General features: G+C 34.1%; 2 protein-coding genes across 2 annotated transcripts in view; both read left to right on the top strand.

Moving 5' to 3' along the window:
* Window positions 1–18,562, top strand: part of LOC131957762 (uncharacterized) — a 25,197-nt gene extending 6,635 nt beyond the window's left edge. Inside the window, exons 4-6 of the mRNA XM_059322530.1 lie at window positions 16,336–16,605; window positions 17,473–17,676; window positions 18,026–18,562. Coding sequence (XP_059178513.1) covers window positions 16,336–16,605; window positions 17,473–17,676; window positions 18,026–18,120 — 569 coding nt within the window. The 3' untranslated portion in view covers window positions 18,121–18,562. The remainder of the gene's footprint in view (window positions 1–16,335; window positions 16,606–17,472; window positions 17,677–18,025) is intronic.
* Window positions 18,563–25,609: 7,047 nt separating this feature from the next.
* Window positions 25,610–27,500, top strand: part of LOC131957764 (uncharacterized) — a 21,766-nt gene continuing 19,875 nt past the window's right edge. The window contains exons 1-3 of the mRNA XM_059322533.1: window positions 25,610–25,671; window positions 26,515–26,691; window positions 26,986–27,022. Of these exons, the coding sequence (XP_059178516.1) occupies window positions 26,617–26,691; window positions 26,986–27,022 (112 nt within the window). The 5' untranslated portion in view covers window positions 25,610–25,671; window positions 26,515–26,616. The remainder of the gene's footprint in view (window positions 25,672–26,514; window positions 26,692–26,985; window positions 27,023–27,500) is intronic.

Here is a 27,500-nt window from a genome sequence, read left to right as displayed (position 1 = left end):
TTTATTTGCTTATTAAAATAAACTCATTGATTATTTTACACTTTCACTTAAAAAAAAAATTAGTGAGCTACTTACAGGTTAGATATCCAGGATGGACCACAATAGGAACACACAGCGTCAATTTGCGCTGGTGGGCTGCTGCTGTACACAGAGCCAATGCTACTTATGCCATCATTAATGCAACCAGCTTAGTCACGTTAGTAAACGTGTCTTCTGGAGCTTCTGAAGCAACTTTGACTAATCTTGTCCCAGGAACTGTATATAGCTTGAAGATAAGAACTGATTTACCAAGAGACAGCTACTATAATAATCTAAGTTCCAGTGTATATTTTCCTCCTTTAGTGACTTGTAAGTTGCGTTATCTGCCATTCACTTCTAAAATTATATAATGATAATATTTTAACGAAGTGTCTACTCGGAATAAGATTTTTCGGCAAAAGATAGTTCTGCGCATGCGCAGTGACCCATGGCTAGGGTTAGGGCTAGAATGAGGTTTAGGGGTAGGATTAGGGTTAGGATTACGGCTAGGGTTAGGGTTAGGGATAGGATTAGGGCTAGGGTTAGGATTAGGGTTAGGGATAGGATTAGGGATAGGGTTAAGGATAGGATTAGGGTTGGTATTAGGGTTCTGCGGTTGTAAACAGACGCATGCGCAGTACCATCGAAAACATCGCCGCTAAGTCGTAGTTTCTCCCCATTGCGCATGCGTATCGCATGCGTATCTTATTCCGACTAGAATCGGCCATATTTTAATTATATTTAGTGAAATGTTGTAATAGTGCAGAAAATCAAAAGCGATTTTTTTACAAATCTCGACGATTAACACAAATCTGAACTTAGTTTTGCAATTTTGTTTGTATGTCTGTCTGTAGTACCGTTTCAGTTAGGTTGATTAAATTTTATGTATAGGTTTTATATCAAAGTTGTAGTTCAGTATCAACTTTTGAACGATTTCCGGTTACCGGAAGATGTACTTAACTCTATTTGCGTGTTAAGACTATAACTTGAGTAGGCTACTGTTTGAGTTAAATAGAGGAAATTTCATATATAAGTTTAGGATCTTGTCATTTAGTTACTTTCAATGTTTGGGTAACCTCTAATAGCCGGACCTGGTACTTTATTCTACTTCTGGTTTCTAATGTACCGATATTTTGAATACCGTTTCATTTAGATTGTCGTTATTAAAAAAAAAAAAAGTAAAAGATACTATTTAGTTAATTCGGTTCCCAGAAAGAACCTCAACGGAAAAAAGCGCAACGGAAAAAAGCGCAAAACAAAGAGCGCAACGGAAAAAAGCGCACACGGAAAAAAGCGCAAAGAGAAAAAAGCGCACACAGAAAAAAGCGCAAAGAGAAAAAAGCGCAAACAGAAAAAATCGCAAAGAGAAAAAAGCGCACACAGAAAAAAGCGCAAACAGAAAAAAGCGCAAACGGAAAAAAGCGCAAAGAGAAAAAAGCGCACACGGAAAAAAGCGCAAAGAGAAAAAAGCGCACACAGAAAAAAGCGCAAAGAGAAAAAAGCGCACACAGAAAAAAGCGCAAAGAGAAAAAAGCGCACACAGAAAAAAGCGCAAAGAGAAAAAAGCGCACACAGAAAAAAGCGCAAACAGAAAAAAGCGCAAACGGAAAAAAGCGCAAAGAAAAAAAAGCGCAAACGGAAAAAAGCGCAAAGAGAAAAAAGCGCACACGGAAAAAAGCGCAAACAGAAAAAAGCGCAATCGGAAAAAAGCGCAAACAGAAAAAAAGCGCAAACGGAAAAAAGCGCAAAGAGAAAAAAGCGCACACAGAAAAAAGCGCAAACAGAAAAAAGCGCAAACGGAAAAAAGCGCACACAGAAAAAAGCGCAAACGGAAAAAAACGCAAACTGAAAAAAGCGCAACGACAAAAAGCGCAACGGAAAAAAGCGCAAAAAAAGAAGAAAAAACGCAAACAGAAAAAAGCACACACAGAAAACTGTTCACACCGAAAAATGCACAAAGAGCCATTTTCGCACAAAGACCTATAAGGACTAGATGACACATTTATACATGATTATTAGGGCTGCTGTGAGAGTGTTGTGTTTGACCTGACGCGATATACTACCACTTAAAGCATACCACTACCATGTGCATTCACATCACCACGATACAGGCGATAGTCGCTTGACACAACGTCTATTTTTTTCTTGTTCACTATTTATTCAACGACTATTCTCGAATAAATAAACATAAAACTATCCTTGATATTGGCATTACACGGAGTATCTCGTACATGCTCCCTAGTCCCAAGCTTGCATTCTATAACAACCCGTTTCTATCGCAAAACTTCACTCTCTTTCTTCCGAGTCATCAAACATGCATTCGCTATATCTCTCGCACCAACTTTCATTCGCACAAAAATACCCTGATAAAACACACATCATAATCATTATGTATTTAATATTATTTCATCATGATGTACCTATATCTACCTACCTACCTACCTACCCACCTACATACCTACCTACGTACCTACCTACGTACCCACCTACCTACGTACTACATACCAACCTACCTAATATATATATATATATATATATATATATATATATATATATATATATATATATATATATACAAGGGTAGGTGGGTTAGTTGGTGGGTGTGTGGGAAGATTTGTGGGTGGGTAATTAGGTGGTTGGGTGTTTGTGTAGATCAGATTTTCATCCAGGCATTTCTTCGGCACACAGAATCTCAAGCATCTTATATGCGTATTGTTCAAACATTCGTGTTGATTTGTTAATTCTGCAAGTTTTACTAACCTTTAAAGTTGATTTAGTGGGATATTGAAGTGACTCTATATGCTTATGCTTTAAACTTAACTAATATGATCCGACATGGTTATTATATCGGCTCTAGAATATATTTGCACTGGCTGGCAAAAGAAAAGATTTCTTTATCTCAACATTTTATGGACGCTGTATTCTTAAAATTGTCCAAGTGAATTGAAAAGCGTGTTTACGTTGTTCACTAGTCAGCTTATGACGTCACATTATAACACAAATCATCTTATTTATTTGCAGTAGTTATACTTCAAAAATAAAAACAAGAGATGTTGATAAGCTGTGTTAGATATGAATTTTAATAATCTTTTACTATTAGAATAAAAGAGAATGATCATATAGAATGGAATTAAAACAATAATTATTATTGCAACACAAATAACATTTTTGTTGCAAAAAACAGTTGTGAATTAATTGATTTCAGAAAACTGTCTAGCCAAAACTATAATAACAGAACTCGGAAAAGCTGTTAAGTTACTGTCGAGAAAAAAACAACTACAGAAAGCGTCACCCAACTGTTGTGCTGTGAGGTGAGGACAGGGTCGACAATTAACCAACACGAAGTCTGTATACAATTAACGTCTTTATTGTTTGATAGTACGAACGAGACATAGACTGCCTATTAGAGAATGGACCCCCAAACTTTCCTAACCCCACCTTTTATTCCCTACCTAACCTCTAAGTTTTCTGCGCTTTATGTCACTTCCATACCAATCATTTCTATGCTACATAATTGTTTGTACTATTTATTTACATTCTTTAATCTCAATATAACTAAAATAGACTATAGTTTGAAGGGTAATGAAAACATGTAAACAAATAGGACGCTACTCTAAATCTACGCAAATACTTATATGTAACAATCCTAACACCAACCAAAGCATGTATTGAACAGCATAATGGACAAAGAGAGATGTAGTTTTATTATAACACCAGGCTTTGACTCGGACCTACTTCAATGGTGTCTACATTGTTAAACTGATTAACTATTTGATGTAGTGCTCTATTGGCTCAGTAGGAAATGTGCATAATCTAAAAATATAAATTCCATTTAGTTCGGGGGGAAGGGGGGGGGGGGGGGTAGACGGTAGACTCTCTTCGGGCCGAGACCCCCCCCCCCCCCAACCCCGAACTGATGTCTGTATAAAACTCTCTTCTACGCAAACACCCAACCACCTAATTACCCACACACACATCTTTCCACACACCCACCAAAAAATCTACCTACCCACGAACCCACCAACTAACCCACCTACCTACCCGTGTATATATATATATATATATATATATATATATATATATATATATATATATATATATATATATATATATATATATATATATATACATATATACATATATATATATATATATATATATATATATATATATATATATATATATATATATATATATATATATATATATATATATATGTATATATATATATATGTGTATATATATATATATATATATATATATATATATATATATATATATATATATATATATATATATATATATATATATATATATATATATATATATATATATATTGGGTAGGTTAGTAGGTAGGTAGGTAGGTAGGTAGGTAGGTAGGTAGGTAGGTAGGTAGGTAGGTAGGTAGGTAGGTACTTAGGTAGGTAGGTACGTAGGTAGGTAGGTACGTAGGTAGGTACGTAGGTAGGTAGGTAGGTGGGTAGGTAGGTAGGTAGATATAGGTACATCATGATGAAATAATATTAAATACATAATGATTATGATGTGTGTTTTATCAGGGTATTTTTGTGCGAATGAATGTTGGTGCGAGAGATATAGCGAATGCATGTTTGATGACTCGGAAGAAAGAGAGTGAAGTTTTGCGATAGAAACGGGTTGTTATAGAATGCAAGCTTGGGACTAGGGAGCATGTACGAGATACTCCGTGTAATGCCAATATCAAGGATAGTTTTATGTTTATTTATTCGAGAATAGTCGTTGAATAAATAGTGAACAAGAAAAAAATAGACGTTGTGTCAAGCGATTATCGCCTGTATCGTGGTGATGTGAATGCACATGGTAGTGGTATGCTTTAAGTGGTAGTATATCGCGTCAGGTCAAACACAACACTCTCACAGCAGCCCTAATAATCATGTATAAATGTGTCATCTAGTCCTTAGAGGTCTTTGTGCGAAAATGGCTCTTTGTGCATTTTTCGGTGTGAACAGTTTTCTGTGTGTGCTTTTTTCTGTTTGCGTTTTTTCTTCTTTTTTTGCGCTTTTTTCCGTTGCGCTTTTTGTCGTTGCGCTTTTTTCAGTTTGCGTTTTTTTCCGTTTGCGCTTTTTTCTGTTTGCGCTTTTTTCCGTTTGCGCTTTTTTTTTTCTGTTTGCGCTTTTTTCCGTATGCGCTTTTTTCTCTTTGCGCTTTTTTTCCGTTTGCGCTTTTTTCTGTTTGCGCTTTTTTCTCTTTGCGCTTTTTTCTGTTTGCGCTTTTTTCTGTTTGCGCTTTTTTCTCTTTGCGCTTTTTTCCGTTTGCGCTTTTTTCTGTTTGCGCTTTTTTCTGTGTGCGCTTTTTTCTCTTTGCGCTTTTTTCTGTGTGCGCTTTTTTCTCTTTGCGCTTTTTTCTGTGTGCGCTTTTTTCTCTTTGCGCTTTTTTCCGTATGCGCTTTTTTCTCTTTGCGCTTTTTTCCGTTTGCGCTTTTTTCTGTTTGCGCTTTTTTCTGTGTGCGCTTTTTTCTGTTTGCGCTTTTTTCTCTTTGCGCTTTTTTCTCTTTGCGCTTTTTTCTGTTTGCGCTTTTTTCTCTTTGCGCTTTTTTCCGTGTGCGCTTTTTTCCGTTGCGCTTTTTGTTTTGCGCTTTTTTCCGTTGCGCTTTTTTCCGTTGCGGTTCTTTCCGGCCACCAGTTAATTCTCTCCAATTTTGAGAGATTTCGGCGTGTTCGAGTCGGTAAAAGCTCATGGTTGCTAAACTGAAAAGTCTCGAGTTCGAACCCTCAGGCAGATGAGGCTCGTTAGCTGGGGACAGCCACTCTTCTAGGAGATACAACTCCAAAATCAAACAACTACTGCCTTGTAGTTTGTTCTTGGTTGGACAAAGGCTATGGAAGCAAATCCAAAAAGAAAAGCAGGCTGAAACCGGAGTCAATGGCCACAATGGCGCATAACCAGTTGACACGTAATCCTTAATTGTGATGGAAGCATGGTTGAGTCGGCAAAGCTCATGGTTGATTAATTTAAAAAAAACCCTCTGGCAGACAAGGCTCGATCCCTCCCAACACTAAAAATTAAGAACGAAGAAGAGGAAGAAGAGAGATTTCCAGTGAACGGAAGTCTTAATTTACCCTATTTCCGGTATTTCCTATTTGTAAATAAAACATCACTTCTACTGGACCAATGTCTTCAATACCTTTCACGTAGGTCTAGACTCATTGACTATTCATTGTGACATTTGGTTGAATTAGATGTTTGATCACCTTTTAAAAACTAATCAACATTTACCTTACAAAGCACTAATTTTCCATTTTTTAACGTGATTCTATTACATTTTTAAAGAAAAGGAATATACAAGAAAATTTAGGGTAGATAAATCCAATTTGTTTTTAAAATGTAGATTCTAAGTACTAAAAAAAATCAATAAAATACTTTTCTATACTTTTCTCACTTTTCTGCACGAAAGTGCCACCCTGTACTGAATAACATTATACGATAAAGTTTAGGGGAGACTACTTCCGCTATTGTTTTACCAATGTGTCAATATATATAATTTTAGGTTGCTTATATATATATATTGCTTCTGTTCCTTTCTTTTATCTTATTTTGAATTTAATTTATAGAGAAGTATTCATGTTTAAATTTGGGATATTCATCGATAGAAATAATAATTATGTTAATTGGCAGATCCCGCAAAGCCAGGAAAAGTTTATAATGTTATACAACTACCAAATACAACAACCAATGGACCATATGAGTACATGATTTATTTTGAAGCATCAGAGGGCAATGTGGCTAATTATACATTTGGTGTTAAGAACTTAACTGGTTTAATGACCAGCAGTACACCATCTGTTGTATCGTACGAATTGACTCCATTGAAAACCTACTCGTATGAAATAATAGCTCAAAACATCGTTGGATACGTTAGCGAAAAAACAATAGGAAGTTTTTCAACTCCTGCTGAGGGTAAGTAAAACATATTTCTCTGTTGTTGTTTTTTTTAGACCCATTTATATGATTTTATTACCATACTAAACTATTTTCAGTTTAATAGATCGAATGCTATTTGAATTATTCATTTCTAAAATGACTACAACTAGCAATATATGTTAATAAGCTCTTTAAAAATTTAAGTCTAAAATAAAAACAAATAGTTTACAGACTATAAATGGCTTAATAGTAAATCTAAGTTATATTATTTAAATAATTATGACAAATATAAATGATAAAGTGAAATCTAACACAGGATGTCATAGTGATTGTTGATACCTATATAGGATAACAATTCTAAAGTAATTAAATAATAGTTATTACTGCAATAGCCAATACAACATGCAGTAATGAGTAAAAAAACCAGGTCCGATACGTAACAGATCAATGCACACAGTTTAAGGCCTGTAATAAAAGTTTACTTACTTATTAAAATCAAGGTGAACTGCAAGAGTGGGCAATGAATTTATTATACTAACAATTTTTTTGTAAAAAAATAAGTTAATCTAAATAATACAGAAAAAAGAAAATGGAATATTAAAAAATACGCGAATGTATTCCATCGGGCTCGATCAGACGTGCTAAAACCTGATGTAATCTTCAAACTCAGAGCTAGTTAAAGAAAGAGATTTTAAGTTTTTCTCCCCCTTCTTAAGCTCATATTCTCTATGTGCACTAGGACAGTCTAACATTTCTGAGTGGGCAGTGTGAAGTACACATGCTCATCATTAATCGACATGATAGGGAGAGATCTCACAAGAAAAGTAGGGGGAAAAAAGCGGTAAATTAGTTTTTGTGTTTTGCAAACGTGTGATAATGTTTAAACCAGAAGCGCAGCGACCCTTCCCGGCGCCCGGGGACAAACTTTCGATTTGCACCCCCCCCCTCCGCCTCAAACTTTCGACCCCCGCCCCGCGCTACGCCTCTGGTTTACACTGCTTTTCTAAATAATTTCACAATTATTGTGCTATACTGCAGCTGATCCTCGCATATTGTTTATATGATCTATGGTATTGACCAGATCATTCTAATTTATTAATAACTACGTTGTTGTTTGTTTTTTTTGCTAAACTTTTCTAATTTAAAACAGGCGCAGAACTCTGTAGTTCTAGTCAGCTAAATTGTACTATGCGATGTCTGTAGTAACCTACTAAATACATGATCCGGTAGACTAAATGTAACAGGGATTTAGTATCAGCAACTTCTTTACGCTGGGTACCATTGGTTATTATGTGTGTCATTATTCATTTTACTCAGTTAACTGATTTAGAGTTAAAATATTCAAGGCGAGAAACACACATTTATTTTAACAATCGATTCTTGATGAATCTCAGTTTAGAGTATGATCTTTAACTATTTGGATAGACTATAGTCAAAAAATTCCATATGCGTTATGCAGATTTTTTTAAATATTTGACCAAAGAAGTTGTCTTTATGCAATACAGAAGAGAAGCAATTAGGACGTTTCTGCAAGATTAATGATTTTATAATTTCCTCACTCTTATCCACAATTCTGTCTTCCCTGAGATTGTGTGATGAATCTTCACTAATTTATTAATCAACACAACAATTTAGAAATGGCCTGCATCTCCAGCGCCTCAACTTGAGCCGAGTATTATCGAGTTTAGTATGAATATGTTACGGCCAAAGAGCAAAATTGGACAATAAGGGAACTGGCCGGCCAAATCGGGAAATGACCAATACCTCATTACATTGACGGACAAAAGCCAAAAATTAATTACACTTTGGAACTTGGCCAACCTGTTCGCGAAATGGTATGGGGTGATCGGCCCACATGGAAATGGTGTAATTATATTGAGTGTTAACTTTTACTGTTCTGCTGTCTGCAGCACAGTCTACAAGATCATCAGGACTCTAACAGGTGGAATAGCAAATAGATCATCTACTATCAAGGACAAAAACGGGAAAGTTCTTACAACGGAGAAACATCAATTGAAAAGATGGGCTGAATACCTCGAAGAGACCCTACACAGACCAGATCCAGAAGAAACTACTAACTTCACTGACATAAACCTACATTTTGAAATGTATAGAGGACCCATCCTAGAACAAGAAATAATAGAAGCTATCCAAAAAACAAAAATCAATAAGGCTCCAGGAGAGGACAGAATCACTGCAGAGATGCTAAAGGCAGACCCAAAAATAGGCGCAGAAACTCTATCAGGGATGTTCAATAAAGTATGGAATGAAGAAAAAGTCACAGACTCTTGGAAACGGGGAATCATAATCAAATTACCCAAAAAGAGCAACCTTAATGTTTGTGAGAACTGGAGAGGCATTAACCTTTTATCAGTACCAGGAAAAATCTTCTGCAGAGTCTTACTACAAAGAAGGAGGAAAGGAATTGATAGAATACTTCGTGAAGAACAAGCTGGCTTCAGAGCCAACAGGTCATGTAACGACCAAATATTTGTCTTGCGCACTATAGTGGAACAGTCCCTGGAGTGGAATTCGTCTCTCTACATCAACTACATAGATTTCCAGAAAGCATTCGATAGCATTCACTACCCATCACTATGGAAAATACTAGAGCTATATGGCTTTCCAGGAAAATTCATAAACATACTTAAGGACATGTACTATGACACAATGTTGTGTGCGACATGAAAATCAGCAAAGTGAATGGTTCAAGGTAAAACAGGAGTCAGACAGGGCTGCGTCATCTCACCTGTCATCTTTTTGGTGGTAATAGACTGGCTTATGAGAAGAGCAACTGAGGATAAGGCAAGAGGAATTGTTTGAGAACTTACCAACCACCTGGAGGACTGTGACTTTGCTGATGACTTGGCTTTACTCCCACATGCCCAAAAAGACATCCAAGCAAAAACCATAAAAAATAGAGTAAATTGCTAAAAGCGTTGGGCTAAAGATAAACTCCGGAAAAACCAAGCTAATGCAAATAAAAACCAAAAGTGCTCTCAAGACTTTTGCGAATGGAGCAGAGCTAGAAGAGGTCGAGACTTTAAGTGCCTCGGCAGCTATATATCAGCGAATGGCAGCGTGGAGAAAGAAATAGCCACCAGAATAGCAATGGCAGCACAAGCTTTCAATAGACTTGCTAAGATCTGGAAATCATCCTCACTGCAGCAGAGAACTAAAATAAGAATCTACAAGTCTAATGTACGTTTTGTATTCCTCTATGCTGCAGAGTCATGGAAACTTAACAAGAAAGTAGAGAGCCGACTCAGAGGCTTTGAAAGAAGATCCCTCCAACGCATCCTCAGAATAAAGTGAGAACAAGGAAATACGAAGAAGGACAGGTTTAAACGACATTATTTCAAAGTTCGAATGAGGAGATGGAGATGGCTGGGCCATGGTCTACGCATGAACAAAAGAAGACTCCCAAACATGGCGCTGAAGTGGACTCCGCATGGAAAGCGAAAGAGAGGAAGACCAGTGGGAACATGGAGGAGAGAGATGGAAGAAGAAGTGCAGACTAGTGGCAAGAGCTGGCATGAACTAAAGTGGCTCGCCCAAGACAGAGTGGAATGGCGGAGATTAAAGTTGCTGCCCTAGACTCCATAGGGAGTGATCAGGATTAAGTAAGTAAGTAACTTTCACTGCCGACCAGTAATTGATGGAGACAATTGCGTCTATGGATGCCATTGTGGGCATAATTTTCTGCGGATTTTAGAACTCATTTATAAGCTACACCTTGTTTTGTTCCTAGCTTTTAGAAACCGCCTTTATTTTTCATAACAACTGCAGGATAATTCATGGATCAAGGTGACTTCTGTCAACATCAAGCACACGAAAACTTACATTATCTCTGACTCCAGAATAGGGGAATTTATCATTTGAATTTTGATATAAAGTGTGTTAATAATTATACTTAGGCTTTTAGCTCTCTGTGAGGTGTTTTACATCACACATTTATTCTCAGATTCTTTTTTTTTAAATCTTTGATTGCTTTCGTTGATTTTTCTGTTGTATGTATATATTTCATTTTAAAATTTCAGTTCAGCTTAACAACTCTAAACTATTAAAAAAACGAGTAAATATATTCAAATTTAGAAGTGGTAAATATTTTTTCCAAAATTGATATATGTGTTAATTGAGACGTTTTTATCAAAACGTAAGGATGCCGCTCCGTTTTTTTATATATCTTTATTGCATTAAACATATGTGTATGCTAAGAATACATAATATATGAAATTGCACGCACTACACAGTTCATATAATTCACAACTGATAGACAATTATTAATTGGTTTAAACAAAGGTTCAAAGTGTTTTGAAGAATCAAAATGAAAAATTATTTACAGCTCTGTTATTTGTTTTAGTGAAATTCCATGGTGTACAATGTATTGGAAATGAAGAATGTTCAGCACCATTGGAGTGCAGAAATGACACAAATAATATCAAACGTTGCTTATGTGCTGAAAGCAATTATTTCACGTCACCAAATAGTTGCTATTCAGGTAAGACGTTTTTTCAAATACGTATCTTTAGTAAAAAATAAACAGCAAATAATTCCAATGGAATTGATATACGGATATTTTAATGTTCTAACGTGAAGAGGATGATTATGTGCATGTAATAAAAATGGACAATTTTTACCATCACCGAACTGTAAAGATGCAATTTACGAGTTGTTCTTTATTTTTAATGCATGAAGCATTCTATTTAGCGACTGTATTGGTACATGTTATATATCTTATCTACCCAGTATACTATAGAGGCGCAAAATTTTTATTTTAATTGGACTCTGAGAGTATCAATTATGGGTCGTTAAAAAATACCAGTAGCATCGTAGGTGTGAAGCAACCGTGACTAATACATATAAAAATAAAACAATGTTGTTTAAGCTATTGTTAATAAAAAAAACATTAGGCTTTTCACTTTAAAATGGGTACATGAAACTGGTAAATACAATACTTTGTTAGTCACAAGTCTAAATTGTTGCAGCGATTACAAATTGCATCGAAATGGTAAAATAATATTCTATTCACACCAGTTACGCAGCTACAAGTTAAAAACCCATCTGTACAAAGTAGAACAACCAGCTCTGTTTACATAACCTGGTCAGTGAACTCTGGTAGCTCAACAAATGTCAATTATAAAATACAAGCTGGCTCTTTAGCCCCAGTAACAGCAACTTCTACTGGAGGGAATGCAACTGGTCTAAGTCCTGGACAACAATACAATTTGTGGATCATTTCTACACTTCCTGCAGACAGCTACTATCGTGAGCGAAATACAAATGTTACTTTAACGTATTGGACTGGTAAGTTGTTTTTACAAGCTTTTATTTAACTCACTTCCTCTGTCGTCAGTCTGTCGACAGTCTGTCTAGACGGAAACGCAGGAGTGAAAATTCGGACAGTTCTACTTGACCGACACGATTCACAGTTGGCACGTGGGTCAAGACATAAAGACAATGCAATCTGAAACTAAATTTGACTTAATTGGATGCCTAATTGATTTTTTATGAATTAATTAAAATTTGGACCGAATTAGTAGGCATGTCTAGCCAACCACACCACACGCGTCATCAATAGCTGCGCCATCACGACCACGTAATGGCTGCGTTCAAAAACCATTGCGCGCCTACTGAACGTGATGTTCAGTAGGCGCGCAATGGTTTTTAGTCATGTAACTCTATTGTAGATAAAACATGTAAAGTACTGAAAAAAAATTCATAAAAAACGTTTTAAAAACAAGCTTTTATGTAATGATGCACTAAAAAGTAGAAAATAAATTATAGACTACTATTTAAATAACTATAAAGAAAAGCGTGGGTGTCTTCCTTAACATTAGTAAAGGTATCCAATAGATACTAAAGTGACCCACGCTTTTCTTTATAGTTATTTAAATAGTAGTCTATAATTTATTTTCTACTTTTTTACAAGCTTTTATTTAACTCACTTCCTCTGTCGTCGGTCTGTCGTCAGTCTAGACGGAAACGCAGGAGTGAAAATTCGGAAACTTCTACTTGACCGACACGATTCACAGTTGGCACGTGGGTCAAGACATGAAGACAATGCAATCTGAAACTAAATTTGACTTAATTGGATGCCTAATTAATTTTTTATGGATTAATTAAAATTTGGACCGAATTAGTAGGCATGTCTAGCCAACCACACCACACGCGTCATCACCTTCATTCAATAGCTGTGCCATCACGTAATGGCTGCGTTCAAAAACCATTGCGCGCCTACTGAACGTGATGATCAGTAGGCGCGCAAAGGTTTTTAGTCATTTAACTCTATTGTAAAATAAAACATGTAAAGTACTGAAAAAAAATTCATAAAAAACGTTTTAATAACAAGCTTTTATGTAATGACGCACTAAAAAGTAGAAAATAAATTATAGACTACTATTTAAATAACTATAAAGAAAAGCGTGGGTGTCTTCCTTAACATTAGTAAAGGTATCCAATAGATACTAAAGTGACCCACGCTTTTCTTTATAGTTATTTAAATAGTAGTCTATAATTTATTTTCTACTTTTTATTTAACTCACTTCCTCTGTCGTAAGTCGTCAGTCGACAGTCTGTCGTCAGTCTAGACGGAAACGCAGGAGTGAAAATTCGGACAGTTCTACTTGACCGACACGATTCACAGTTGGCACGTGGGTCAAGACATGAAGACAATGCAATCTGAAACTAAATTTGACTTAATTGGATGCCTAATTGATTTTTTATGAATTTATTAAAATTTGGACCGAATTAGTAGGCATGTCTAGCCAACCACACCACACGCGTCATCAATAGCTGCGCCATCACGACCACGTAATGGCTGCGTTCAAAAACCATTGCGCGCCTACTGAACGTGATATTCAGTAGGCGCGCAATGGTTTTTAGTCATGTAACTCTATTGTAGATAAAACATGTAAAGTACTGAAAAAAAAATTCATAAAAAACGTTTTAATAACAAGCTTTTATGTAATGATGCACTAAAAAGTAGAAAATAAATTATAGACTACTATTTAAATAACTATAAAGAAAAGCGTGGGTGTCTTCCTTAACATTAGTAAAGGTATCCAATAGATACTAAAGTGACCCACGCTTTTCTTTATAGTTATTTAAATAGTAGTCTATAATTTATTTTCTACTTTTTAGTGCATCATTACATAAAAGCTTGTTATTAAAACGTTTTTTATGAATTTTTTACAAGCTTTTATTTAACTCACTTCCTCGTCATTCTGTCTGTCGTCAGTCTAGATAGAAACGCAGGAGTGAAAATTCGGACAGTTCTACTTGACCGATACGATTCACAGTTGGCACGTGGGTCAAGACATGAAGACAATGCAATCTGAAACTAAATTTGACTTAATTGGATGCCTAATTGATTTTTTATGAATTAATTAAAATTTGGACCGAATTAGTAGGCATGTCTAGCCAACCACACCACACGCGTCATCAATAGCTGCGCCATCACGACCACGTAATGGCTGCGTTCAAAAACCATTGCGCGCCTACTGAACGTGATATTCAGTAGGCGCGCAATGGTTTTTAGTCATGTAACTCTATTGTAGATAAAACATGTAAAGTACTGAAAAAAAAATTCATAAAAAACGTTTTAATAACAAGCTTTTATGTAATGATGCACTAAAAAGTAGAAAATAAATTATAGACTACTATTTAAATAACTATAAAGAAAAGCGTGGGTGTCTTCCTTAACATTAGTAAAGGTATCCAATAGATACTAAAGTGACCCACGCTTTTCTTTATAGTTATTTAAATAGTAGTCTATAATTTATTTTCTACTTTTTAGTGCATCATTACATAAAAGCTTGTTATTAAAACGTTTTTTATGAATTTTTTTACAAGCTTTTATTTAACTCACTTCCTCTGTCTGTCGTCAGTCTAGACGGAAACGCAGGAGTGAAAATTCGGACAGTTCTACTTGACCGATACGATTCACAGTTGGCACGTGGGTCAAGACATGAAGACAATGCAATCTGAAACTAAATTTGACTTAATTGGAAGCCTAATTGATTTTTTATGAATTAATTAAAATTTGGACCTAATTAGTAGGCATGTCTAGCCAACCACACCACACGCGTCATCAATAGCTGCGCCATCACGACCACGTAATGGCTGCGTTCAAAAACCATTGCGCGCCTACTGAACGTGATATTCATTAGGCGCGCAATGGTTTTTAGTCATGTAACTCTATTGTAGATAAAACATGTAAAGTACTGAAAAAAAATTCATAAAAAACGTTTTAATAACAAGCTTTTATGTAATGATGCACTAAAAAGTAGAAAATAAATTATAGACTACTATTTAAATTACTATAAAGAAAAGCGTGGGTGTCTTCCATAACATTAGTAAAGGAATCCAATAGATACTAAAGTGACCCACGCTTTTCTTTATAGTAATTTAAATAGTAGTCTATAATTTATTTTCTACTTTTTAGTGCATCATTACATAAAAGCTTGTTATTAAAACGTTTTTTATGAATTTTTTTTTTTCAATATAAAGTACATACGATTTGATAAAAACAAATAAAGGCCGTATAACTAAGATATCTCAAGCAGGACTTTGTTTGCAATTTTATAGTTTGTTATATTTCTACGTTTCTTCGTTTAAAATGGCATTCTACGAGATTCTATACACTAGTAAAATCAAAAGGGTATAACATAATTAGGCATTTATTTATTTGTATCTTAAATATTTAAAGATTAAATGTAGCATCACATATATTGTTATTTATGGAAGTTACAATTAAAAGATTTAAAAATTATTTAGTTTAGATAATTTGTGCGAAGAAATAACTCCTTAAGAGCACATTAAGAAAAGTTTCAGTATTTCTTTCCCTAACTCAGACACTATGATTCTAAAAAATGCATCCTGTAACTTACACCCCCTACTCGTCCATTACCTTCTTGCAATTACACCATCAATTTCCACCCTCACCCTCATGGTAAATACGCCACTCACTCAAAAAACGTATTATTAACGTAGGGGAAGCCATAACCCTAAAACTTGCCCTATTCATAAATTAATTTTAAACAATGAAAAATCCATGCAGACCTAATGTGTTTATTAGGAAGAAAGAGTAATTGAGACTGCCGGCTAAAGGTGTAAAACGTCTCTAATTTTTTTTGAACGTTTGGCAAATGTGTTTCATAAACATTTCAGTGAAAGTGCATAGCCAAGAATGTAGTACAGACTTTGATTGTGAAGAACTGTTTTCATGTATAGACTACAAAAATAGTGGCAAAAAGTGTCTTTGTCGAGATGGTTTATATTATACACAAACCAGCGGATGTACTCCAAGTAAGATATTTTTTATTCAATGCTTGGTTATAGCTTTCATGGTTTTAGAAGAGATAAATGTAAACATTAAAAGAGTGTTCGGTTGACATTACTTTATATTCACACCAGTTACACAGCTCCAAGTACAAACTCCATCTGTACAAAGTAGAACAACCAGCTCCATCTACATAACCTGGTCAATAAACGCTGGAATCCCTGCCAATGTCAATTATAAAATACAAGTTGGCTCTTTAGCCCCAATTACAGCAAGTTCTACTGGTGGAGATGTCACTGGTCTAAGTCCTGGACAACAATACACCTTGTGGATCGTTTCTACGCTTCCTGCAAACAGTTACTATCCTGATCTAAATACAAATGTTTCAGTTGCATTTTGGACTTGTAAGTTTTTCTATTTAATAAAAGCTCCCATGTACACAGCAAAATAAATAAAAACGAAGAAACATCGTGAATTGAAGATTTGATATAAAGTTTACATCAAATAAAAATGTTTTGTTAGTGAGATGGATTAGGCCTACTTGCGCGCCACATTGTACTACTACTTAAGACTTAATGTCTTCCAAAACTTGTGGCATACCCCACCACGATCATTTGATACAACTTATATCCACCAATATTTTAGTTGATATTATATACCACTTATAACCGCAAATACATGCATGGGAAGATTAAGGTTATTTAGTTACCAAACAAATATGAGTTGTGCTCCACAAAAATAATTCTCAATTCATCGACCCTATAATGTTTATCAAAACATTTTTATCTCGATGTCTGTGGCTGTGAATTATCCTGCTGGTCTCTAGCTATTCCTGTTGTTTTTGACTGTCTTATATAATCAAAATAATTTTATTCTGAATTTATTTGCAGTTTGTCAAAATTTTGTTTGCATTTCCAACCTTTACGCCCGGGTTTTGGACATCCAACCGCTTGATTATTTAATCCTCCGATCATTTCATTTTAACCCTCCTCGTCAACTAATCTAGCTTCCTATCTATTTACCTAACCATATTGGCCTATCTTTAGTCCTTTTCCTATCCTTATCCCAAACCGTGTCCCTAACCCTAAGTATATCCCTCTTATCTATAAGTATCAATTTCTAAATTTTCATTATCTTTCAATGCTAATGTTTTGTTCCATTACGGTTTTATTCAATTTATTTCCCGTTTTTTTTATTTAAAAGAACTTGTTCTTTATTTCTATTCAATTGAAATTTCCCGAACCTTTAAAGTCTTATTTAACCCTTATCAGCAGGTGAAGAGGTAAACTACACAGCACTAGCCATTGGTTTAGGAATTGGACTTCCATGTATTATTATTATAATCATTGTTGCTGCTATATGTATAAATCGACACCTCAGAAACAAGAAGTTAGAAGCTATGAGGAGACAAGAACCTCGCTACAACACACCAAGCAGAACTTTTCAAGATGATCACCTTTATGGTGTGTCTAATGGTATGTTTGTAAAACTGTTTGAAATTTGGAAATTTTGAAATCTTATTGATTGTCTCTTTTATGCGCTAGATATAGCCCATATCTTATTCAAGAAATGGAATCATATCAAATTAAATCTCTTATAGTAAATGAAGTGGTAATTTACAACATATAAAATATATGGTCTTATTTGAAATGCGCCTAATACAAAGACATATTTCATATTAACTAAAGTTGACTCAAAAGGATTTGTGTACTTGATAAACATTATGTCAAGAAAATTTTGAAATGGTAGTGACTGAAAGAATTCATAATTCTACAAAATATCTTAATTTAAAATCTTAAAATGATCTTTTCTGTTGTAAAACAGAAAACATGACCCCAGTTATCAGTGAACCAGATCAAGTCAGCCAGCCAGCAAGAAATGGAGATGTCTATGATGAAATACCCGACTACATTAATTAAGCTTTTGCAAGATTTAAGATGTATCCACATGTTAAAAGTGCAGTTCAAAAAAGTAAACTGACAACAAATTCATTCCTCAAGACAAAAACTATTATTTTTTTATTGCATGTAGTTTTGAAAAATGATGTGTGTATAGATAAGTATTGCGGTTTCTTGTGAAAGCTGCTAAAACTAAAAAGTACTTATCATTAAGTTAATGAAAATAAAATGTCTTATTATAGGGCCTACTGTTTTTGGAATTGATTAAAAATTAGGTGAATGAATTTTCAGATATTAAAATGAAATGTTTAAAATTGCATAATATGCCCATAATCTCCTAAAACTATTCTCTCTAACACATATTAAAAGTAAAAAAAAAAGATGACTTAATAAAATATCCAAAACAATAAATAAATAAAGGTTTTCTCTTTTTGTCATTGTGTTTTATCCAGTGATGTTTAAACATCCTGATATTCTTGTTAAACGCATGTTTTATGACCTCAGTATTTCTTCATCTCTTTGTTTCAGACAATAGAAATTATGATTTTGTTCATCATTTTTGTTGATTTCTAAAATAAGAATATTTATTATTACTTTTTTTTTAATGTACATGTTTGTAATTTATATAAAAGACGTGTATTTATTTCATTAGTAAGAATTATATTTGTATTTGTGTGTTTTGTAGAAACAAAATAAATTCAATAGCAGCAATTTTTTATCTTTAAATTGCGTCCATGTTTAATCTTATTTTTAACATAACCACATACATCAATATAACACAGAGTTTTAATTAATGAATGAGGCCTAAGATGCGGGACAGTGTAATGGAGGTGGGGTCACTAATAGATTTGGGTGGTAGAGTTACAAAATGGGGGAAAGGTGTTGAAAATATTACCTTTAGTCTTTCACTGCCCAAAATTTTTAGTCTTATTTACATTACAGACCAGGTATCCTAATATATAAAAACCCATGTGAGCACTTCTCTCTCTATGTCTCTCTGTCTCTGTCTCTGTCTGTCTCTCTCTCTCTCTCTCTCTCTCTCTCTCTCTCTCTCTCTCTGTGTCCGCAATATTTTTTGGCAATGTCTTCAGTATGTTCAGCGCTATATGAAGAACTTAAAGATACGGACTTTTGTTGAAAATAATATGGTGGATGTTATAAATGTATAAACTAAATGTTATTTAAAGAAGAAAAATAAAAATAAAGGCATATTTGAATGTGGAAACACATTAATTCTAACTAAAAATGTAGGTTGTCGTGACAAGAACGCAATAAACAATGACGTCACATGGCACATGTTTAAACTAATGAAAGAACACAAAACTGGTGGCGTCATCTTCCATTTAAAAAAATTTAAAATTTACTTTATCTATTTAAAATCTAGATCTAGATATAGAGAATAGTTTCATCAAGGCATCGTTTCGGGGGGGGGGGGGGCTCCAAAGAAAGTCTAACAGAATAAAATGAAATTTTTATAGAAAATATATACTTTTAACAGAGTCCGCCCTTCCCCCTTCCGGAAATTTTAGTCCTCCCCCCCCCCCCCCTTTGAAAATTGTAAGTGCCCCCGCTCCCCCTTCGGAAAAAAAAGTCAGGAAGAAACACTGAATTAGATCTACGGAAAAACTAGACTTAAGCCAGCCTTAGATTCTAGATCTAGACTCTAGCTCTATCTAGAATCTATGCCAATAATGAGTTTTTATACTAAACTAATAAGTTTTTTTTATTAAATATTTTCTCAAACAAGCATAACATTAACATATATAGGCCTATAATTCACGTGTAACGGTTAACCGACGGCTAGTTGTATAGAATGCCCAAACATTACAATAGCACTTTTTGCATCAGTTTTTTTCATCTGAATCTACTAAAACAATATTGATCAGTGTATCCCTTTGATGACATTTGCCAATGTTGACCATAGACAAATAGCCACATAGTCTACCAAGCTATCATAGGTGATTTCACCGTAATTTTTATAACAATGCGACAACTACTATTGCAGCCTCCTCTTTTGCTTTCTCTGGGTTATCGTGTCACATATAAGTGACCTTTCGCAGTGTGTGTCCCACCCATCGCCACTTTCTTCTTCTTAATTGTACTGTACTAGGTTCCTGTCTATATTCCGTCTATAGTCCTCACTTTGTACTGCAACCTCAATTTCAAAATCTGTCTAAGCCATGTGTTCATGAAGGTCTATATTTTTTCTCTCTGCTCCTTTTTGAGACCCGCCAAGTATCTCTCTTGTGTATATTTTCTATGTAGATTATATTTCTTTCGAGGGGGCGGTAGATGTTCGAGAGGAGCCCCCACCCACCCCTAAATAAATTATCAATGACAAAATATGTTCATTAAATTTTTTATTAAATAACAATCTTGTGTCCAACGCTGTCAACTTTAACAATATATTTTTTATAAGACAAAACCAAATCAAACCTGATCTTCGTATTAGTTGGCAAAAGTCTAGACTGAAGCCTGTATTACTCCCAACCGCATACTAGGCATCATTTCGATCACTTCTAACCGACAGATTTCTCTGAATCTTGGCACTTTGGTCAAAACCCGATGACGATGGAATCTGACATCAAATTTGACTTTATTGTTTTAGTTATTTAAATAGAAGTTCATTATTATATTAAATGAAAATCATTACTTTCTTTTTTTTTAGCTCAAAAGCTTGTTATTAAAATGTTTTTATGAATTTAAAAAAAATATTTCAACACGAGGGACGAACTAGTTTAGCTTAAATATGTTTTTTGAAGGCTTTCTAAGAGGAAATTAGATTTCGTTTTATAAGTTAAACATGTAAAAAGCGGAAATAATACTTGGAAAATGACACTTTAAGTGCGTTTTTTAAATATTTTTACAAGCTTTTATGTAACTCACTTCCTCGTCAATCGTCAGTCGTTAGTCTGCCTGTCTAGATTGAAATGCCCGAGCGAAAATGAAGGCACTACTAACTGACAGAATCGGTTCGTAATTGGTATGTGGGTCAAGACATGAAGACAATGCATCATGACATTCAATTTGACTTAATCGGTCGCCTGATTATATTTTTATGAATTAATTAAAAATTTGACCACATTAGTAGGCAGTTCTATCTAATTACTCCACACGCGCCATCACGTTCAATAGCGCGTCATCACGTTCAATAGGCGCGCAATGGTTTTTAGTGATGCAACTATATTGCAAATAAAAACATGTAAGGTACTAAAACAAATGTAATAAAAAAACGATTTAATAAAAAAAACGTTTTTATGTAATAATGCACTAAAAAGGAGAAAAAAAAATTATACACTACTATTTAAATAACTACAAATAAAAGCGTGGGTCTCTTCCTAAATATTAGTAAAGGTATTCAATAGATACTAAAGTGAACCACGCTTTTCTTTATAGTTATTTAAATAGTAGTGTATAATTTATTTTCTACTTTTTAGTGCATTATTACATAAAAGCTTGTTATTAAAACGATTTTTATGATTTTTTTCCTCTAAGGTTTAAACAATAAGGGGTTGTATTTGTTATTGTTCTATATGTGCTAGCTTTTCCATTGAATATTTCAAAGTAAATATTTATTTTCTTAATGTTTTTCATGAAAATAGAAAAGCTATAAAACTGTGTGGTAGTATATTGGTATAATTTTTAAGATAAATAACATACACATTTGCAGACTTTCCAAACTCTAAGAATCTTGGTAAGTAAAAATAAAATAGTAGTCTACTTCAGCCAATTTCTTCTATTGATAAAATAAAATTTCTTGGTAATACCGCAGTCCTAAACATTATAAACTGATAAATCACAACTTTCCCCTTCATGATAAGCATTATAATTATTATCCCTTAGTTTTCACAGTTATTTAGAAGTAATATAAAGTTATATGGTCTATGAACGTTTTTCAGGTTTTTGCAAACAAAAATAAAAGTTCACAAAATGGTAAAAACATGCTAGAATTTTGTTTTTGATTTTTTTAATACTTCACTTGAGTGTCTTTACATTTCTTTCACAAAAAATGTTCAAAACTTTAGGGGTTCATTTGAAAAAAGGTTGCAAGCGTTTGTTTTCAACTACAATTTTTAGCATTTAGTATTGATGTTTTATAATAAAGCGACTCACACACACTCATACACTCATAAACATAAAAGTATACACTCATACACACACACTCACACACACTCAAATCTCACAGCGTTTGTACACTCACACACACTCATACACATAAACTTATACACTTTTCACACACACTCACACACAAACCTCACAGCGTTTGTACTCACACTCACACACACTCACATACACTCACACACATTCATACACATAAACTTATACACTTTGTCACACACACTCACACACACACTCAAACCTCACAGCGTTTGTACACACAGTCACACACACTCATACACTCAAAAGCATAAACTTATACACCCACACACAGACTCATACCTCACAAGGTAACCATCCACCGCGGCGATGTCTTTTGAAAGTTACATCTTGTTGCACGTAGACGGTGACGCTGACGGTCTTTGATTTTTTCCCTTGAAGATTGTCTCACCTTGTCAGTGTAACGGACACCAATCTATCAGCCAGATAGATGGCGAACGCTCCCGGATTCGTTTAACTGATTACACACAGATGGCGACAAGCCTAAATAAAAGAAAGCCAACACAGTAATTTTACTAGGACTCGTACTTAATGTCTAGGGGAAACACTAGAGAAACTACTGATGCCAACAATACATTTAATCTGCATATAACTTGTAATAAGAGTACAAAGTCGTGGCAGAACACTAGATTTATACAAGAATAAAATGGATTTACAGAATGATCAAAACCCAACTTACAATGTGTGGGAAATAACAATATGATACACTATCACAGCTTTTAACACTTCAGAAAAATCACCACCGTATACACAACACTGCTATAAGCATAAAGAATTACTTCACCACAAGTAATATATGGTTATGCTACTTAACAACTTAGTATTAGTACTAAACGGCAACACACAGGGCTTATGTCTGATCAACGACGTCTGGTCAAGTAATTGCCTCGAGACGCCTGTGCGCAGTCTATTTATAGACTTAGGCAACATGGAAGGTCACCTTCAACTCATATGGCCATTGGTTGGGGTGATCATCTGGTCTGAATCAATCAATCAGATCTTGATGGAAAATTTCTGAGTCTAAGACTCTCTTGGTAAGACAGCGGAAAAAACCGGTCATTGCACCACAAACCATATATGGTATTATAACAAAATGTAAAAATAAAACATTACCAGACCTAGGTAGGTCACATCAGCATAGAAGATGCTGTAACATACAATAGTAGCCCTATTATACTGTTTTTGGAAACTAAGATAGGTGTGTGGGGGGGGGGTGTTGCCAGTCTGCCTAATAGTTTGACGGCCCGTTTGTTCCATGTCGCATTGTATATACAATATACTACACACATGAGCCGAGTTATACATTACATACAATGAAGCTGCGGCCAGAATGATAAAAATGCAATCATAGTGGAGCCGATATTGGACGGTGCGCATATTAGTCGGCCAATGTCTGAAAAACGCTGTCAGTACTAAGTTTTTCGAGCTTTGCTAAGCGAGCCGGCAAATACATTCTTTGGTCGCACTACGGGCTCTGACAATAACGTATATATATATATATATATATATATATATATATATATATATATATATATATATATATATATATATATATATATATATATATATACATAATATTAAGTATTAATATTATAACTATATCAAATATTTTTTTTAAACCACCTTAATTAAACATATTAAATAAATTAAATTTTATTATTAGCAGAAACCAAATGTCATATAAAGTAAGTTAACTAGCTTTTAATTAATGTTTTAGAGAAATCGATTTAAATTATTACTTTCGTTTGAAAAATGAAAAAATATCATTTTCATGTAATTTCCTGCTAACGAGATCTGGGCTGAAAATTCTGCCTTTCCCTCTGTGTCGCTAAATTTTTGGGTCACCAATGTTTAATATAATAAAATCACTTATACTAGAAATGTATGTTTTTTTAATTACAATGATTTTAAAATAAGAAAGTTTTTTATTTATTTTTTTGTATTTTGCAATTGTTGTTAATGTCGGTTGGTTACCGCTGAAAATAGCTCAGAATCGAATTTGGTGCAAAGGTTGTTTTCAGTCTCTTAATTGGACGACAAGCTAATTACTACATCTAATACTGCTATAAAATAAGTGAGCTGTTTCATTTATAAATCACTGAGATCCACAAGACTATTTTGAATATCACTTCCTTGTTAGCTATTTTTAAAACCTTCTACAGTCTACACTATCGCACCTGTGTATTCAGTGCATTAGTTTAGCTAGGTTATGTATGTTGTTTCATCGGGCAACTCAAAGACAAGATTTACACTGGCTGCTTCCTGGTTTAGGTGTGCACTGTACACACAACTACCCAGGGGAAACCACTCAGTTTAAGATAACAAGTGTACATGAAGGGAGTCTAATGTGTGTTGTAAGTCACTCGACTGCTGTCCCTTGTCACAATGTTCATTCATCAAGTAGGCCTACTGATAACAGACTGTGCTGTAAGATATTTTACAGTTTCTGTTTTATTTTTAAAAAATATAGGAGGCTTAAGCATACTTTAATAAATAATCCAGACTAATTGTGATATAAAACTAATAGACGTGTTCATAAATGTTATATTATTCGTAAAGGTGCAACATTTTTATATACCTTCTTTTACATAAAATTAACAAATGAAAACAAACTTGTTGAAATAAGTAATCGTCCGCTTTCCCTCACCTCTCTATCTCCTTATAAACGTCAAGAACTTAACCCCAGACCTCTATATAATGTTTTGAAGAAAATCAAGTATTATTTTTTTAAGCTCTCAGTTGCTGTTTTTTTTTAAAGGGATATAACAACGACAGAACACTACCAGCGAGAGTATTTAAAAAATTGATCTAAAGTTTTCTACATTCACGTTCAAATCGGTTGCAGTGAAATGAAATTTTTCGTACTCCGGTACGACTTATCTGTATCTGAAATATATAAGCAGATTACACACAACAAAATTAAAGCGACTTGGGTAGTATAGCTGTTTTAAAAGTTTTGAACCTCAAAGTTTTTCTAAAGTAACAAAGCATTTTTCTCGAGTCGTGACATTTATCAGAAAACAATATGTGCTGGCCTTTGTAATTAAGAGAAGGCTTATTTACCAAAGGTAAGTCCCTATACAATTTAAATAACTATTAAGGCTAAATTTTGTTAGTGTGGGTATCAGAACTTAAGTATCGATTTTTACCGCTTGATGCGCCAAGTAGGCCTACACATGTAATGAAGGTTTTCAAAATCTAAAGCCAAAAAAAATGTCACAGATGTTTTTACTTAGAACAATGTTGAAATCTGAATTCCAAAAACCAATTCATTCTGGCAATGTTCTCAATCTATAAATCAAAACTGAAGTATATATACGTGCTATTCTCATAAGACTTCTTTTAAACCTGTAGCAAGGTCATGTTTCAAGTACAGCAAGATGAACAATCGATAAAAGTCAAGTAATGATTAAAGTAAGGAATCGTTGATAGTTTCATTTTCTCGTCTTATTTAAATAGAGAACAAACATCTATTTCAATTAAAATCCTGAATGTACCAGTTAGAGAGATCGATTATAAACAATAATAATAGTTTATTCTAAAACTATTTTTAAAAGATCATTAAAATAACGATCATAATCCGCTTTTGTGTGTACCAATTAGTTTATTTTCATATTTATTTTTGGAAGGGGATAGTGTTATCTTCCATAAAAGATCTGCACAAAGGCCTGATTCAAATACACATAGAAACTAATGTGTAGCTGGATGTAGTCGTGCCGTCACTTAGGTGGCTATAAAGAGGGTAGAGGGTGGGGAACTCTTTTTGAACTGCATAACTGAATTATACACAGTTGCGATTAAGAAAATAGACTGTTGTTTTCTGAATCCAATTGATTTAGTAGTAAAAAGTGTGAATTAATTATCCGACCAGTAAAATATCCTACAGCAAGCATTAGAGGTGAAGAGGAATCTGTACCGATCAATTTTAAGAACCAAGTAAATAATGACCAGAATCCCTTTGTATAAACTTATAACAATTATACCATTTTACAACACATATTTTTATCAGTTTTATGTTTTGAGTATTTGTGATAAGCTTGGTGTAGTTATAAAATACCTTCGGTAAGGAAAGCAAGATTCTAGGGAGAAATAAATAGTATCATTTCACAATAACAGCACACACCTGATATGCACCCAAACTAAACTGCCACGTATCATATAAAGAGATATATGCTTGTTGCAACTCCATCTTTTTCCATTTATTGCCAATGTTACTTATAGCTATAGCTAAAGATCTATATCATCTTACCACGATAGAAAACGACAACTGCTACTGCTTTGAGACCGTTTAACTACACTTTGAATCAAACTGCTGAAATTTTATAGAAACAAGTAGTAGTTTGATTTTGCCATTGCATTATGGCCTTCAACAACTACGATCACATTTTCACCACCTCAACCTTATGCATCATCGTTATTTTTTTGTATCTCATGGTAAGTGTTTTTTATATATTTTGAATTTAGAATTATAAACATTCATACTACAACTTGGAGTCTTCAGACGCTCTATATATACTTTTGTATACTTCTTTTTTTTCTGAAATTCATTGGATGTGTGAGTTTCGGAACTTTTAATTTTGTTTAACATTTAACATTCAATCGATACTTTATTCCTTGTCTTTGTTAGTAAAATAATCAGTAATTTAGTTATTCATATTATTAGAGGCCTAGATCTACACATTCGATAATATAATTTATATTTTTACTTTTTACTTTTTACTTTATCAGTCATGCTGTCATTCGTGTGATTCGGGAACATGCCTGGGTAATGTTTTATTTAATACATCATTTGACTCTGTGTATTCATATCTAGTTGTGATTATATTTTATCACATCAATAAAATAAATTAAATTCTATTAGAATTCTTTTTACATTTTAAGCACGAATGTTAAGCTTTTTCTTTTAGAACTTTATTTTATGCGCCCTAGTCAGATAACTATTTTTTCGAAGGGATAACTTTCGAACATAAGTTACTAGCATACCCGTCCCTGAGCATTGTCGAGCTTTTAGACGTAAGTCTCACGCAATAATTTAAGTGGGTATCATCAATGCGTTACTAATCCCATATTCTTAGACGCGTGACCTTATTTACTAAAGCTGAGTTATTTAAATGTAAACAATGCCTGCGCTGTATTTCTTGGATCATATTTTTCTGTGCACGGGTTTCACCACACTACAGCACAGTACGCCCCAGGGTGTGGTGTATGAAAGCCTTGAACGTAGGCGTCATAGTGCTCACGGG

Source organism: Physella acuta, unplaced genomic scaffold, assembly GCF_028476545.2.
Source record: "Physella acuta isolate Inbredline_101_S28 unplaced genomic scaffold, ASM2847654v3 ptg001264l, whole genome shotgun sequence".
In the NCBI taxonomy this organism is placed as follows: Eukaryota; Metazoa; Mollusca; class Gastropoda; family Physidae; genus Physella; species Physella acuta.
This window is presented reverse-complemented; position numbering and strand designations above follow the sequence as displayed.